General features: G+C 57.7%; 2 protein-coding genes across 2 annotated transcripts; both read left to right on the top strand.

The window, feature by feature from the left end:
* Positions 1-2,087: 2,087 nt before the first annotated feature.
* On the top strand, positions 2,088-4,722 carry ATP5PO (ATP synthase peripheral stalk subunit OSCP). The gene is made up of 7 exons (XM_053972002.1): positions 2,088-2,163; positions 2,318-2,368; positions 2,655-2,765; positions 3,255-3,384; positions 3,505-3,617; positions 4,142-4,228; positions 4,541-4,722. The coding sequence occupies exons 1-7, from the start codon at positions 2,134-2,136 to the stop codon at positions 4,652-4,654; spliced, it is 636 nt and encodes a 211-aa protein (XP_053827977.1). The 5' UTR covers positions 2,088-2,133; the 3' UTR covers positions 4,655-4,722.
* A 6,847-nt stretch (positions 4,723-11,569) lies between these two features.
* On the top strand, positions 11,570-13,380 carry LOC128804362 (aggrecan core protein-like). Its single transcript, XM_053972037.1, has 2 exons — positions 11,570-11,934; positions 12,115-13,380. Exons 1-2 carry the CDS (start codon positions 11,593-11,595, stop codon positions 12,880-12,882), a joined length of 1,110 nt encoding a protein of 369 aa, XP_053828012.1. The 5' UTR covers positions 11,570-11,592; the 3' UTR covers positions 12,883-13,380.
* Positions 13,381-13,945: the final 565 nt, after the last annotated feature.

The following is a 13,945-nucleotide window of genomic DNA, read 5'->3' as shown; positions in this document are numbered from 1 at the left end:
CATCCATCCATCCATCCATCCATCATCCATCCATCCATCCATCCATCCATCCATCCCTCTATCCCCACCAGGCCCCACATCTCCACAGCAGCCACCGCCCTGGCTCTGCTGGGTGGGAAATAAAAAAAGGTGGAAGAATTATGGATAGGAAAGAGTTGAGCCATTCCAGGTAATTCAGGGATCTAAGCGAGCTGCTCAAGGTCACCAGAGAGAGGGACAGAGCTGCCTGTCCCACCTGGAATATCCTTTGGATTGGGAGGTGTTGGAATGGAGTTCATCCACGGGGAGGAAATAAATCCAGGTTTTGGAGGTTTCTGGGAGGGAAGCACAGCTGGTGTTGAGTCTGGAAGAACTTGTGGGATGCTCCTCATGAATGGAAGGACAGGTGGGGCTGAGATCCACCTGCAGCCTGGAGATCCATGGAGGAGCTGAGATCCACCTGCAATCCCTGGAGATCCATGGAGGAGCTGAGATCCACCTGCAGCTCCTGGAGATCCATGGAGGAGCTGAGATCCACCTGCAATCCCTGGAGATCCATGGAGGAGCTGAGATCCACCTGCAACCCCTGGAGATCCATAGAGGAGCTGAGATCCACCTGCAGCCTGGGGATCCATGGAGGAGATGAGATCCACCTGCAATCCCTGGAGGAGCTGAGATCCACCTGCAACCCCTGGAGGTCCATGGAGGAGCTGAGATCCACCTGCAATCCCTGGAGATCCATGGAGGAGCTGAGATCCACCTGCAGCTCCTGGTGAAGCCCACGCCAGAGCAGGGGATGCACAAAAGGTGTGATCCCATGGGAATTCCACCCTGGAGCAGCTCCTGGCAGGGATCTGAGGCCCTGTGGAGAGAGGAGCCCCCCTGGAGCAGGTTTGGTGGGAGGGCTTGGGATCCCATGGGAAAAGGGACCCACACTGGGGCAGTTCCTGCAGGAATGACCCCATGGAAGTTGGAGCTGTCCCTGCAGGAATGACCCCATGGAAGTTGGAGCAGTTCCTGCAGGAATGACCCCATGGAAAGGACCCACACTGGAGCAGTTCCTGCAGGAATGACCCCATGGAAGTGGGAGCAGTTCCTGCAGGAATGACCCCATGGAAGAGGAAGCAGTTCCTGCAGGAATGACCCCATGGAAGTGGGAGCTGTCCCTGCAGGAATGACCCCATGGAAGTTGGAGCAGTTCCTGCAGGAATGACCCCATGGAAAGGACCCACACTGGAGCAGTTCCTGCAGGAATGACCCCATGGAAGTTGGAGCAGTTCCTGCAAGAATGACCCCATGGAAAGGACCCACACTGGAGCAGCGTGATCCTGAAGGACTGATCCTGTGGGAAGTACCCATGCTGGAGAAGTCCATGGAGGACACCAGGGCTCAGGGACACTGAGGGCACTGGGCCACCGTGGGGACAGGAACACTAGGGGGATAAGGACGGTGACACTGAGGGCACAAGGACACTGGGGGCAAAGGGACACCATGGGCACAGGGACACCACAGGGACGCTGGGGACACAGGGGTGGCACAAGGACACTGGGGACACAGGGACACCACAGGGACACCACAGGGACACTGGTGACACAGGGACACTGGGGACACAGGGACACCACAGGGACACCACAGAGACACTGGGGACATAGGGACACTGGGGACACAGGGACACCACAGGACACTGGTGGCACAGGGACACCACAGGGACACCACAGGGACACCGGTGGCACAGGGACACCACAGGACACTGGTGGCACAGGGACACCACAGGGACACCACAGGACACTGGTGGCACAGGGACACTGGTGGCACAGGGACACCACAGGACACTGGTGGCACAGGGACACTGGGGACACAGGGACACCACAGGACATTGGTGGCACAGGGACACTGGTGGCACAGGGACACCACAGGGACACCACAGGGACACTGGTGGCACAGGGACACTGGTGGCACAGGGACCCCGGCTGGGCGCGGGGCCTGCGCTCCCCCAATGGCCCGGCAGGGGGCGCGCGGCTCGAAGGCGCCGCCCCGCGGAACTACAGCTCCCAGCGTGCCCCGCGGCGGGAGCGGCCCCCTAACGGCGCTGGGGCGGGCGCGGCCCCGCCGCGCCTGCGCAGTGCGCGGTGACCCTGGGGGCGGCCGGGAAAGATGGCGGCGGCAGCCGGGCTCGCCTTGAAGGTGAAACTGGGGGGCGGCGGGGCCTGGGCGGCTTTGAGGGCGATCAGCGGCGTCTCCCGCCCTCCAGCCCCGCGCGGGGTCTCGGACCTTCCCCTTCCTTCCGATCCTCGAGGGCTGCGCCGACCCCGCCTTTCTCCCCCTTATTCCCCCCCAGGTGCGGCAGCTGAGTACGACGGCGGCGAGACCGGTGACCAAGCTGGTCAAGGTGAGGGGCCAGGGGCGTTGTCAAAGGGAGGGGGTGAAGATAAGGGGGCAAGGGTGTCCTGAAGGGACCGGGAGGGGTTTCCAAGCTGGTGGAGGTGAGGAGGTGGAGGTCGTGAGGCGATCAGGGGGGTCCCCGAGGTGGTCAAGGTGACAGGGCGAGGGGTCGTGAGGGGCTCAGGGCGGGTGGCCGAGATGGGCACGGTGAGGGCGGGCTGCAGGGGCGGCTCCCGGCTGGCCAGGGCCGGGGGGTCTCTTCCCCTGCTCAGTGCCCGCCCTCGCTCCCGCAGCCGCCCATCCAGGTGTACGGGCTGGAAGGGCGCTATGCCACCGCCCTCTACTCGGCAGCCAGCAAGCAGAAGAAGCTGGAGCAGGTGGAGAAGGAGCTGAGCCGGGTGAGGGTAAGGTGTTCCACAGGTGTTCCCACAGGGAGGGTTCCCTGCTGCTCCCCAGTAGGGAGGGGGCTGGGCTCCTGTGACCTGTGAGACTCCCGGCTTGCTGGCACCTGCGCTGCCTGCCTCTGACCCTGGTGTTTAAATGGGATATTGGGAAGGAATCGTTCCCTGGGAGGGTGGGGAGGCCCTGGCACAGGGTGCCCAGAGAAGCTGCGGCTGCTCCACCCCTGGAAGTGTCCAAGGATAGGTTGGATGGGGCATGGAGCAATCTCAGACAGCGGAAGGTGTCCCTGTCCATCCAATCTTTAAGGTGCCTTCCAACCCAAACTATTCCCCAATTCTCTAGCTGGAGCTGCCATTTCACTTCCCATCAGCTCCAGAGCCCTTTGTTGTCATTCCAGGAATGCCCTTGTTGCCTGCCTTGGCTGCTCCAGGTGGGTCTTGTGATGCCAGGAAAGCCCCTGGCTTTTGTCACATCCTTGTGTATCCCCCCAGAGTCTCCTGAAGGACCCCAAGCTGTCCAGTGTGGTGATGAACCCTCACACCAAGAGCTCAGTGAAACAAAAAGCCGTGAATGACGCCCTGGCAAGAGAGAAGATGTCCCCAATCACTGTCAACCTGATGAGTGAGTGACCTCTGGGCTTCAGGAGAGCATCCCAGCAGTGCCATGCACCGGGGTTGCTGGTGGCTGCTGGGATGTGCCTCTGGTGGTGCTTTGAGCCTTCGGTGCGTGGCTGTTTTGCAGATCTGCTGGCTGAGAACGGCCGCCTGCGCTACACCCCGGGCATCGTCTCTGCCTTCGGGAAGATCATGAGCGCCTTCCGAGGGGAGGTGGTGTGCACGGTCACCACGGCTCAGGTGGGCTGGGGAGCTCTGGCTCCAGGCAGCAGGGAGTGGGAGAAAAGACAAACCTCTCCGGGTTAAGGCTGTGCTCTGAGATTGAAGTACTTGCTGTGAGAGCAGTGAGGACATGTCTCACCTCTGCCAGGCTGAACAAATTGCTGCAAGGAGAGGGCTGATATCCAGCAGTTCCTGTTCCAAAATGAAAACTCTTCATCCCATTGCAGCTCAAGAGCTCACGGTTTTCCTTCCTACGTGTGAACCCAGGGGCTGACAAAAGTCAGGCTGGTCTGCACGTAGAGCTGCCCCTGTTCTTTTTTCTAGCACAAAAATGTTTCATGCAATCAGGAGAGCACAAAGTTCCTGTGCTCTCCTTGGGTTATCCCTCTTCCAGGATGCTGCCTTCCTGGTGGAAGTGTGTCTTCAAAGGGACCTGAGGAGAAAATTTATATCATTTGAGTATATATTATTATATAATTTATTATATCATTTGAGTATTTTTAAGTCATTCATTTTCCTGCTTTTCTGTTCTTTTTTTTCAGCCCTTGGATGAGGCCAACCTCACTGAACTGAAAAGTGTTCTGAATGGGTTCTTGGCCAAAGGAGAGGTGTTGAAGCTGGAGACTAAGGTCTGGATTTTTGACTTACAAATAAGTGTTGCTAAGTTCATGTTCGGGGCTTCTGTGTCCCTGATTTTTACAAAAACAAAAATATTTTATTGAACCTAGTTGTTTTGTTACATAGTTCTGTGCTTTCTTGTAGACATGATCATGTTTTAGTTTCTAAAATCTTCACTTTAGAATGCAATGACAGCAAAATCATCCAAAAAAAAAGGCCCTTTGAAAAGCTTTAATTTTTTTTTTTTTTTGCTACTGTAGAACTTGTATCCTATGGTAACAAACTCCTGCTAATCAACTTTCTGTTCAATGTTCCTTCCTTAGACTGATCCATCAATCCTTGGTGGCATGATTGTCAATATTGGGGAGAAGTACGTGGACATGTCAACAAGGTCCAAGATCCAGAAACTCACCAAAATCATGAGAGAGACTGTCTAGAGAGCTGTCCTGGTCATTCCCAGGGAAACCTGTCACATGGAAAGAATAAAATTCTTCCTTCTCGTGGAGATGGTGCCCAGTGTTTTGGTTGGGGAAGCACAGCCCTGAGGGAGGAAGATGCTGAAGCTGCCCTGAGTTTCTGTAGCTGTGGCTGAACATTTCGTGGCACGACTTGAAAATGTGGCTCACGCTGGGGAAGGTTGCTGGGAAGGACATGGAAAGAGCAGAGGGAGCTGGTGAATGGGGTCAGTGCATGGAGGGTCTGCCAGGCTCCCCAGAAAACTCTGGGGGTCCTTCTGCACTGCCCAGACCGAGGGAAGGGGTGACAGGAAATGGCCTGAAGTTGCACCAGGGGAGGTTCAGAACAGTGATTAGAAAAACATTCTCTGGAAGATTGGTCAGGCCTTGGGATGATCCACCCAGGGAGGTGGTGGAATCTCTGGGAGTGCTCAGGAGGAGTCTGGATATAGCTCATGGGACATGGTTTGGAGTGATGAGGGTGGCACGGGATGATCCTGAAGGTCTCTTCCAACCTTGATGAATCCATGACGCACGTGAATATTTGGGCAAGGATGTTCACCCATTTCTTCTGTCCACAGGGATAGCCAAGTGTCTCCCTCCTCCCTTGCCCAAAATCCCACAGCAGAGTGTCCCTAGGCCAGCGTTCCTCTCTGTGGGAGCACCAGGAGGGAAATTTGAGGACTTCTGAAGCCATGAGGGGGAAGGCAGGAATTCCCCTTTTGTTCTGCTTTTTCCACACCAAAGGAGACTCCTGCAATGGCAAAAGGAATTCTCCGTGGTGGAGCTGCTCCAGCCCAGAGGAGAAGCCTGGGGAAGAGGACAGGGAGATGTACCAAGAGGTGTGTGAGTGGGAAGAACGTGTGACAAACCAAGAGATTTCCCAGTGGGAAATAGATGGGGGTGGGCAGCAGGAGATGGGATGGGGAGAAGACGAGAGATGCCAGGAGCTGTCCCTGAAGAGAGATGTGAGTGTCCCAGAGGATTCCCAATGGGACGATGCCCGAGAGCTTTCCCAGAGGGAAGGTGAGAGGCACCAAGACCTCAGGACAGGAGAGAAGCAGGATTGTCCCAAGCGAGAGCCAGCAGTGGCAAGGAGCTGTCCCAAGGAGCAGACGCTGCAGCCCAAGAGCTGCCCTGGTGGGACGATGTGAGTGAGCGAAAGCTGTCCCAAAGGGAGGAAGATGTGAGCAGGCAGGAGCTGTCCCAATGGGGACACAACATCAGCTCTGGGCTCTGGGACAGACCCTTGTGCCCAGTGAGGGACGAGGAGCCTCAGCCCTGTCCCCCAGAGGGGCCCAGCTCTGCCAGCCCCGTGGGCACAGAGGTGGCAGCAGAGGCAGTGCCTGCCCCAACCAGCGCCTCTCCTTCCCTACAGAGTCCCACGGAGGCCGAGCCGGCAGCTGCTGCCCCGGCAGGAGCTGCTGAGGAGGAGGAGGAGCCCCCCGAGGCTCCTGAGGCAGAAAAGGCAGCAGAGCCTCCTTCCCCCAGGGAGGAGCTGCCATCAGCAGGGACACAGAGCCCACCCAGTGTCACCCTCAACACCCTGGTCAGACTTCACTGGACCGAGATCAGAACATCTCCAGGGTGATCAGGAGCCAGGCCCTGATGGAGAGACAAGACCTGAGGCAGCAGCTGCAGGAAGCGAAATCCCTCCAAGAGTGGATGGCTGTAGAAGTAGAAGCAGTTCCAGCTGAAAGGGAAGGGAGCTCAGTGCCTGCCCCGCACAGCCCCCCCAGCCCCTGGCCTGCCCGGCTGCGAGCCCAGGCCCTCCGCGGGCAGCCGGCTGCCCCCAGGAAACGTCCCTCCCGCTTCAGGCGGGCACTGCGGGCGCTGCGGGGGCTGTTCCGCTGTCCCTGCCTGAGGCCACGGCCGGAGGAGTGGCACATTCAGGGCACCGAGGGCAGCGAGAGCTCCCAGAGCCTCCCTCCCTGCCGGGCTGCGGCTCTCACGGGGCTGCCAGCACCAAAGGGAGCTGGGGCCGGCAAACAGGATTAGGGAGATGGCGGTGGAGAGCACCAACACAAAGGAGGTGACAAAGACCACAAAGACCATGAAGAAGGTCTTTGAAAGATTAAGAAGATGATGAAGACAAAGAAGAATAGGCATTCAGTAATGCAGAGCAGAAGAAAAATAAGAAATATCAAATATATTGAAGAAGATGACTAATAGTAATAAGAATTTATGATAAAGGACGTGGAGAAGAAGAAAGGGTAGCCCCACTGCCAGTTTCTGGAATCCAATATTTTTTCATGGTCATAAAGTTGGTTGCAGCAGGAATTTGCACAGGAGGCATTTTTACTGTGAGAACAGGAGCAACTCTGATTTTACTCCTTGTGTGCAGCAGTGTAGCCCCAGAAAGGGCCGGTGCTTTTCTAGATGTGTGCACACGCGTCTGAAGCGTGTGAGTCCTCCACTTGTTCCACTTCGATTCTGAAGCCTTGTACCCAGGTGTTCTTCTTCTCCTTGATGCTGCTCAGTTGTGCTTCAATGTTTCCAAAAGAAAGCAGATGAGAGGAAACGGGGAATTGACATGTTTAAAAAGCAAGAACAACCAGTGAAAAAATTGCAGATGAAAGATTCCTAAAAATAGTGTAGTTTTTCTTTTATTAAATCTATTGACGGCAGAGATGTTGCTTCTAACTACATTTTATGACTTTTGACCCAGATGTATTTATAATGGTTTATCTGTACCATTTGTTATGCCTTTTGAACCCCACGTACAACAGCCTAGTGCCATCGAAAGTAGTTTTATCTCTCCCTATTAGACTAAAACCCTGGTTTCTTGCTCCCAGAGTGACTGACCCCCGTGTGTTGGGGGTCCCATCGCACAGCCCCGGCCCCGCTCTCTGCACAGGGGATTTGGCCCGGGGGCAGCCGTGCGGCGCTGCTGCCGCGGCCGAGCGCAGCCCTTCGGGCCGCTGTCCGGCTGCCTTTGGAAGGGCACGGACACAATTTCAGCGCCGTGTGTCTTTGTGCCGCAGGTTTGTGCTGCCTGTGCGGGCGGAGCGGGGCCGGCGGGAGCCGCGCTGCCCTCAGAGCCCCTGAGGGCGGCGGCAATGGCGGCGCCGCTCCCTCAGCGCCCGGGCCCGGCCCCGGCGGGCGGGGAGCCCTCGGCAGCGCCCTGCTGGCAGCAGGCAGCGAGCCCCGGCCCGGCCTCTGTGCCCGGGGAAGAGCCGCAGAGGCCAGGGCAGAGCCGCAGGAGCTGCTGAGGACGAGGAGCCCCCCGAGCCTCTCCTGTCCCAAGGGGAAGATTTGGGAGACCAAGAGCTGTTCCCGGGGGAGGACGATGTGAGCTCCAGTTCTGGGGAGAAGCCTGTGGGCACAGTGAAGGAGGAGGACACGCAGACTTGTCCCTCGTCCTGTGACAAGGAGCTGTCCCAGGTTGAAGAGGCCATCGAGCTCTCTGCAGGGGACAGCAACACTGAGCCAGAGCTGTCCGAAGTGGAAGAGGAAATCGAGGACATTCCATGGGACAGCACAAGTGACCAGGAGCTGTCCTCAGTGGAAGAGGCCATCAAGGGCATTCCAGAGGAGAGCACAGGTGACCAGAAGCTGTCCTCAGTGGAACAGGGCATCAAGGTTCTTCATCAAGGACAGCATGAGTGACAAGGAGCTGTCCTCAGTGGAAGTGGCAATCAAGGTTGCTCCAGAAGACAGCACAAGTTGACCAGGAGCTCTCCTTAGTAGAAGTGGTCATCGAGGTTGTTCCAGGGGACAGCGTGAGTGCCCAGTAGCTGTCTTCAGTGGAAGAGGATACCGAGGTCTCTCCTGAGGACAACGAGTGATCAGGAGCTGTCCTCAGTGGAAGAGGCCATGGCGGTTGTTCCAGAGGACAGTGAGAGTGACCAGGAGGTCACTCCTCCTCAGTGGAAGAGGACATGGAGGTCTCTCCATGGGACAGCACGAGTGACCAGGAGCTGTCCCCTGTGGAAGATGACGTCCTGGTGGTTTCAGGGAACAGCCCGACTGATGGGGAGGTGTCCAAAGTGGAAGTGGCCATCGAGCTTAGTCCAGAGGACAGCACGGCTCTTTCCCCAGAGGGGCCCAGCTCTGCCAGCCCCGTGGGCACAGAGGTGGCAGCAGAGGCAGCCCCTGCCCTGCCCAGCGCCTCTCCTGCCCCAGGCAGTGCCACGGAGGCCGAGCCGGCCGCTGCTGCCCCGTCCGGAGCTGCTGAGGAGGCAGCGGCGGGGTCAGTGCTGGCAGTGCAGGAAGGAACGGACAACTCCAGTGAGGAAAGGAAAGTTTGGCAATTCCTGGATGACCTGGAGCCTGTCCTGCCTGGAGACCCAGAGCTGTGCCAGGAAGTGTCTCATGGTGAAGAATGCCTGGAGGAAGATCTGCCCCACGGGGAAGTCACGAGTTACCACCAACTCTTTGACTGGGAAAAGTACCTGGAGGTAGACCTGTCCCAGGGAGAAGTCAGCAGCTCCCAAGACCCCTCCGACTGGGAAGAATGCATCGAGCAAGTGCTGTCCGATGGAGATGTCAGCGGGTGGGAAATACTTTCCGACAGGGAAGAATGCATTGGCCAAGACCATTGCCAAGGAGAAGCCTGCATTGGCCAAGATGTGTCCAGAGGGAATGGCAGCAGACCCTCAGGACACTCCACCTGCGAAAACGACAGTGACACGGGGCTCGTGCAGGAGAACTGGCCCGAGCACAGCATCAGGACCAAGCCCTTGTGCCCAGAGGAGGATGAGTGGGACGATGATGTGAGCCTCCTGGAGGTGCCCCCAGAACTGGACAAAGAGCAGAAATGGGAAGTTTTTGCGGCAGCCGGGCTCGCAGTGGCCGTCCCTCGGGAGGCCTGGGTGGAGTGCCCGGCACAGGAGCCGTGCAGCCAAGGGCCGGCGCCTGCCCCGCACAGCCCCCCCAGCCCCTGCCCTGAGGGACAGCCCTGCTCCCCGGGCTCCCGCGGCTCCTGGAGCCGCTGCCCGCAAGTCCCGGCCCGTCCGTGCGGCCAATTCCTCGTGGCCTGGGCACGAGGCCGGCAAAGCCAGGGCTCTGCAGTGCGGGGCCAGGGCTGTCGTGTGCCAGTGTGGCCAAAGCCTCCCAGGGCTCGGGGCACAGCAGGGCCCACAAGGCCACCAGTCCGGGGGCTGCTCCGAGCCAGTTCCTGTCTGCCCCGCTGCTGTTGGGGTGCCCGGGGTGGCCCTTTGTGACACAAAGGGCACAGGGTGTCACGGCCCTCTGTGATGTGGGACGTGGTGGTGGCCAGAGAGCCCTGTGACATCAGGGAGCCCCGCCCGGGCTGAGGGTGTCCAAGGGGCGCAGAGCCCTGGGGTGCCCAGTCCCAGGAGAGCCGCTCTCTGAGGAGGAAGCAGCTCCCTGGCTCTGTCTGCGCCAGACGCCGATAGCGATAGCGGCCGACAGCGACAGACGACAAGAGCGACGAGGGCAAAGCCAACTCCAACTCCCGGTCCCACAGCCCCTTGCCCAGCTGGCTGGAAGCCCCCAGCGGGCAGTGGTCGGGGGCAGTGGGCAGCTCAGTCCTGCCACTGGCACAGGCTGAGGAGGAGGAGAGGCCCCTCGCTGACATGGACCGAGAGATTTCCCGGAGGGAAGGTACACAAGAGACATCCCAGAGAGAAGGACCAGGAGTCCAAGAAATGTCCCGGCAGGGAGCCAGGAGCAGCCAAGAGCTGTACCAAGGCCAGGTAGGTGTGAGAGTTTGGGAAGTTTCCCAGTACAGAGGTGGGACACACCAAGGGCTCTATGAACGGGAAGAAACCGTCAGAGCCCAGGAGCTGTCCCAGTGGGAAGAGGTCAGGGAGCTGTACCAAGAGGTGTGCGAGCGGGAAGAACGTGTGACAAGCCAAGAGATTTCCCAACGGGAAAGAGATGGGAGTGGGCAGCAGGAGATGGGATGGGGAGGAGAGATGCCAGGAGCTGTCCCTGCAGAGAGATGTGAGTGTCCCAGAGGATTCCCAATGGGACGATGCCCAAGGGCTTCCCAGAGGGAAGGTGAGAGGTAGCAAGACCTCTCAGCATGGGGACAAGATCTGCACTCCCACATCTCCCAGTGGGAAGAAAGGAGAGGAGCAGGATTGTCCCAGGCAAGAGCCAGCAGTGGCAAGGAGCTGTCCCAAGGAGCAGACGCTGCAGCCCAAGAGCTGCCCTGGTGGGACGATGTGAGTGAGCGAAAGCTGTCCCAAAGGGAGGAAGATGTGAGCAGGCAGGAGCTGTCCCAATGGGGATGCAACATCAGCTCTGGGCTCTGGGACAGACCCTTGTGCCCAGTGAGTGACGAGGAGCCTCAGCCCTGTCCCCCAGAGGGGCCCAGCTCTGCCAGCCCCGTGGGCACAGAGGTGGCAGCAGAGGCAGTGCCTGCCCCAACCAGCGCCTCTCCTTCCCTACAGAGTCCCGCGGAGGCCGAGCCGGCAGCTGCTGCCCCGGCAGGAGCTGCTGAGGACGAGGAGCCCCCCAAGCCTCTCCTGTCCCAAGGGGAAGATTTGGGACACCAAGAGTTGTTCCCGTGGGAGGATGATGTGAAGTCCAGTTCTGGGGAGAAGCCTGTGGGCACAGTGAAGGAGGAGGACACGCAGACTTGTCCCTCGTCCTGTGACAAGGAGCTGTCCCAGGTTAAAGAGGCCATCGAGCTCTCTGCAGGGGACAGCAACACTGAGCCAAAGCTGTCCAAAGGGGAAGAGGCAATCAAGGGCATTCCACGGGACAGCACAAGTGACCAGATGCTGTCCCCAGTGGAAGACAACATTGAGGTTGTTCCAGAGGATGGCAAAAGTGACCAGGAGCTGTCCTCAGTGGAAGAGGCCATCGAGGGCATTCCAGAGGACAGCACGAGTGACCAGGAGCTGTCCTCAGTGGAAGAGGCCATCGAGGGCATTCCAGAGGACAGCATAAGTGACCAGGAGCTGTCCTCCGTGGAAGAGGACATCGAGGATATTCCAGGGGATGGCATGAGTGACAAGGACCTGTCTTCAGTGGGAGAGGACATCGAGGACATTCCATGGGACAGCACAAGTGACAAGGAGCTGTCCTCAGTGGAAGAGGACATTGAGGGCATTCCAGAGGACAGCAAGAGTGACAAAGAGCTGTCCTCAGTGGAAGAGGACATTGAGGGCATTCCAGAGGAGAGCACGAGTGGCAAGGAGCTGTCCAAAGGGGAAGTGGCCATCGAGGGCATTCCAGAGGAGAGCACGAGTGGCAAGGAGCTGTCCGAAGGGGAAGAGGCCATCGAGGGCATTCCATGGGACAGCACAACTGACCAGATGCTGTCCTCAGGGGAAGTGGCCATCAAGGTTGTCCCATGGTGCAGCACAAGTGACCAGGAGCTGTCCTCAGTGGCAGAGGCCATCGAGGGCATTCCAGAGGACAGCATGAGTGACCTGGAGCTGTCCGAAGGGGAAGAGGCCATCGAGGGCATTCCAGAGGAGAGCACGAGTGGCAAGGAACTGTCCGAAGGGGAAGAGGCCATCAAGGGCATTCCATGGGATAGCACAACTGACCAGATGCTGTCCTCAGGGGAAGTGGCCATCAAGGTTGTCCCATGGTGCAGCACAAGTGACCAGGAGCTGTCCTCAGTGGCAGAGGTCATCAAGGGCATTCCAGAGGACAGCATGAGTGACCTGGAGCTGTCCGAAGGGGAAGTGGCCATCGAGGGCATTCTAGAGGACAGCATGAGTGACCTGGAGCTGTCCGAAGGGGAAGTGCCCATCAGGGTTTTCCCATGGGACAGCACAAGTGACCTGGAGCTGTCCTCAGTGGAAGTGGCCATCGAGGGCATTCCAGAGGACAGCAAGAGTGACAAGGCGCTGTTCTCAGTGGATCAGGGCATCAAGGTTATTCCATGGGACATCATGAGTGACCTGGAGCTGTCCTCAGTGTTAGAGGACATCGAGGGCATTCCAGAGGACAGCAAGAGTGACAAGGAGCTGTCCTCAGTGGAAGAGGACATGGAGGTTATTCCATGGGACAGCATGAGTGACCTGGAGCTGTCCTCAGTGGAAGAGGCCTTCGAGGGCATTCCAGAGGCCTGGGTGGAGTGCCCGGCACAGGAGCCGTGCAGCCAAGGGCCGGCGCCTGCCCCGCACAGCCCCCCCAGCCCCTGGCCTGCCCGGCTGCGAGCCCAGGCCCTCCGCGGGCAGCCGGCTGCCCCCAGGAAACGTCCCTCCCGCTTCAGGCGGGCGCTGCGGGCACTGCGGGGGCTGTTCCGCTGTCCCTGCCTGAGGCCACGGCCGGAGGAGTAAAACAGACGAGGAAAAAGATGAAGAAGATGAAAACAAAGAAGGTGAAGAAGAGGAGGACAGTGAAGACGACCGCTCCTGCCGGTCCCACTCCTCTGGTGTCGCAGCAGCAGCTGTTCGGTTCAGCTCGAGGGACTGAAAGATTGCTGCTGCAGCTCCTCCAAGCCAAGGAAGGGAAAAGCTTTTGGATGGGTCAACAAAGCCAAGCAAGCCAAGCAAAACCAGAGTAGGCAGAGTCCCGAACCAGAGCCTGAGCAGTGAGGCTTGGAAAAAGTGAGGCTTTGGCCCATCCAACGAACACAAAGCTCCTCCCTTCCCTGCCCCGCACACACTCGGCCCCGGGCCTGGAAGGTGCAGCTGCCATTTCTTGGGCACAAAGCAGAGGCTCCTGGAACAGACTCTCAGCACAAACCACTCCAAGACAATGGCAAAGAAGACAAAGAAGATTAAGACAAAGACACAGCAGACAATGAAGAAGACAAAGATGACATAGCAGATGAAGAAGACAGAGACAGTGAAGGAAATGGAGATGAAGAAGAAGATGACAAAGAAAAAGAAGACAAAGATGAAGACTAAGAAGACAAGAGGGAGAAGGCTTATTTAAGAATAGATAGAAGAATAGTGATAAGAATTTAGAAATACTTAGAAGAGGAAGAGTATTAGGAATAGGAGTAAGAATTTAAAAATACGTAGAAGAAGAAGAAAAAGAAGAATAGGAATAGGAATAAGAATATAAAAAATACATAGAAGTAGCAAAGAAGAAGAATAGTAGGACAGAGTAGGAAGGCACTCCCTTGGCACAGGCCTGTCCTGTTTCCCCTTGTCCTGTCCCTGTTCCCTGGGAGCAGAGCCCGACCCCCCTGGCTGCCCCCTCCTGTGTGGGTATTCTCAGCTCAGTCAGAGAGAAAGAGAAAGGTTTTCTAACCAGGCGAGAGCCTGGGAAACAGTTGGGAAAGAATGTAAATCATTCTCTAATCTAGCTTGTTATTCACATTGTTTATAGATACGTTCTGCCACTGTGCATCATGCACTGCACACCAATGGTGGGGGATGTTTTTACTCTAAG

The sequence above is a fragment of the Vidua macroura genome, chromosome 2 (genome assembly GCF_024509145.1).
Source record: "Vidua macroura isolate BioBank_ID:100142 chromosome 2, ASM2450914v1, whole genome shotgun sequence".
Taxonomy (NCBI): Eukaryota; Metazoa; Chordata; class Aves; order Passeriformes; family Viduidae; genus Vidua; species Vidua macroura.
Note: the sequence above shows the minus strand (reverse complement) of the source record. Positions and strands in the feature narration are given on the sequence as shown.

Coding starts and splice junctions, on each gene's coding strand:
- LOC128804362 (XM_053972037.1), top strand. CDS start 11,593: ATGAGTGACAAGGACCTGTCTTCAGTGGGAGAGGACATCGAGGACATT. Junction 11,935..12,114: donor CAGGGGAAGTGGCCATCAAG/GTTGTCCCATGG, acceptor GAGGCCATCAAG/GGCATTCCATGGGATAGCAC.
- ATP5PO (XM_053972002.1), top strand. CDS start 2,134: ATGGCGGCGGCAGCCGGGCTCGCCTTGAAG. Junction 3,385..3,504: donor AATCACTGTCAACCTGATGA/GTGAGTGACCTC, acceptor GCTGTTTTGCAG/ATCTGCTGGCTGAGAACGGC. Junction 4,229..4,540: donor TGTTGAAGCTGGAGACTAAG/GTCTGGATTTTT, acceptor TTCCTTCCTTAG/ACTGATCCATCAATCCTTGG.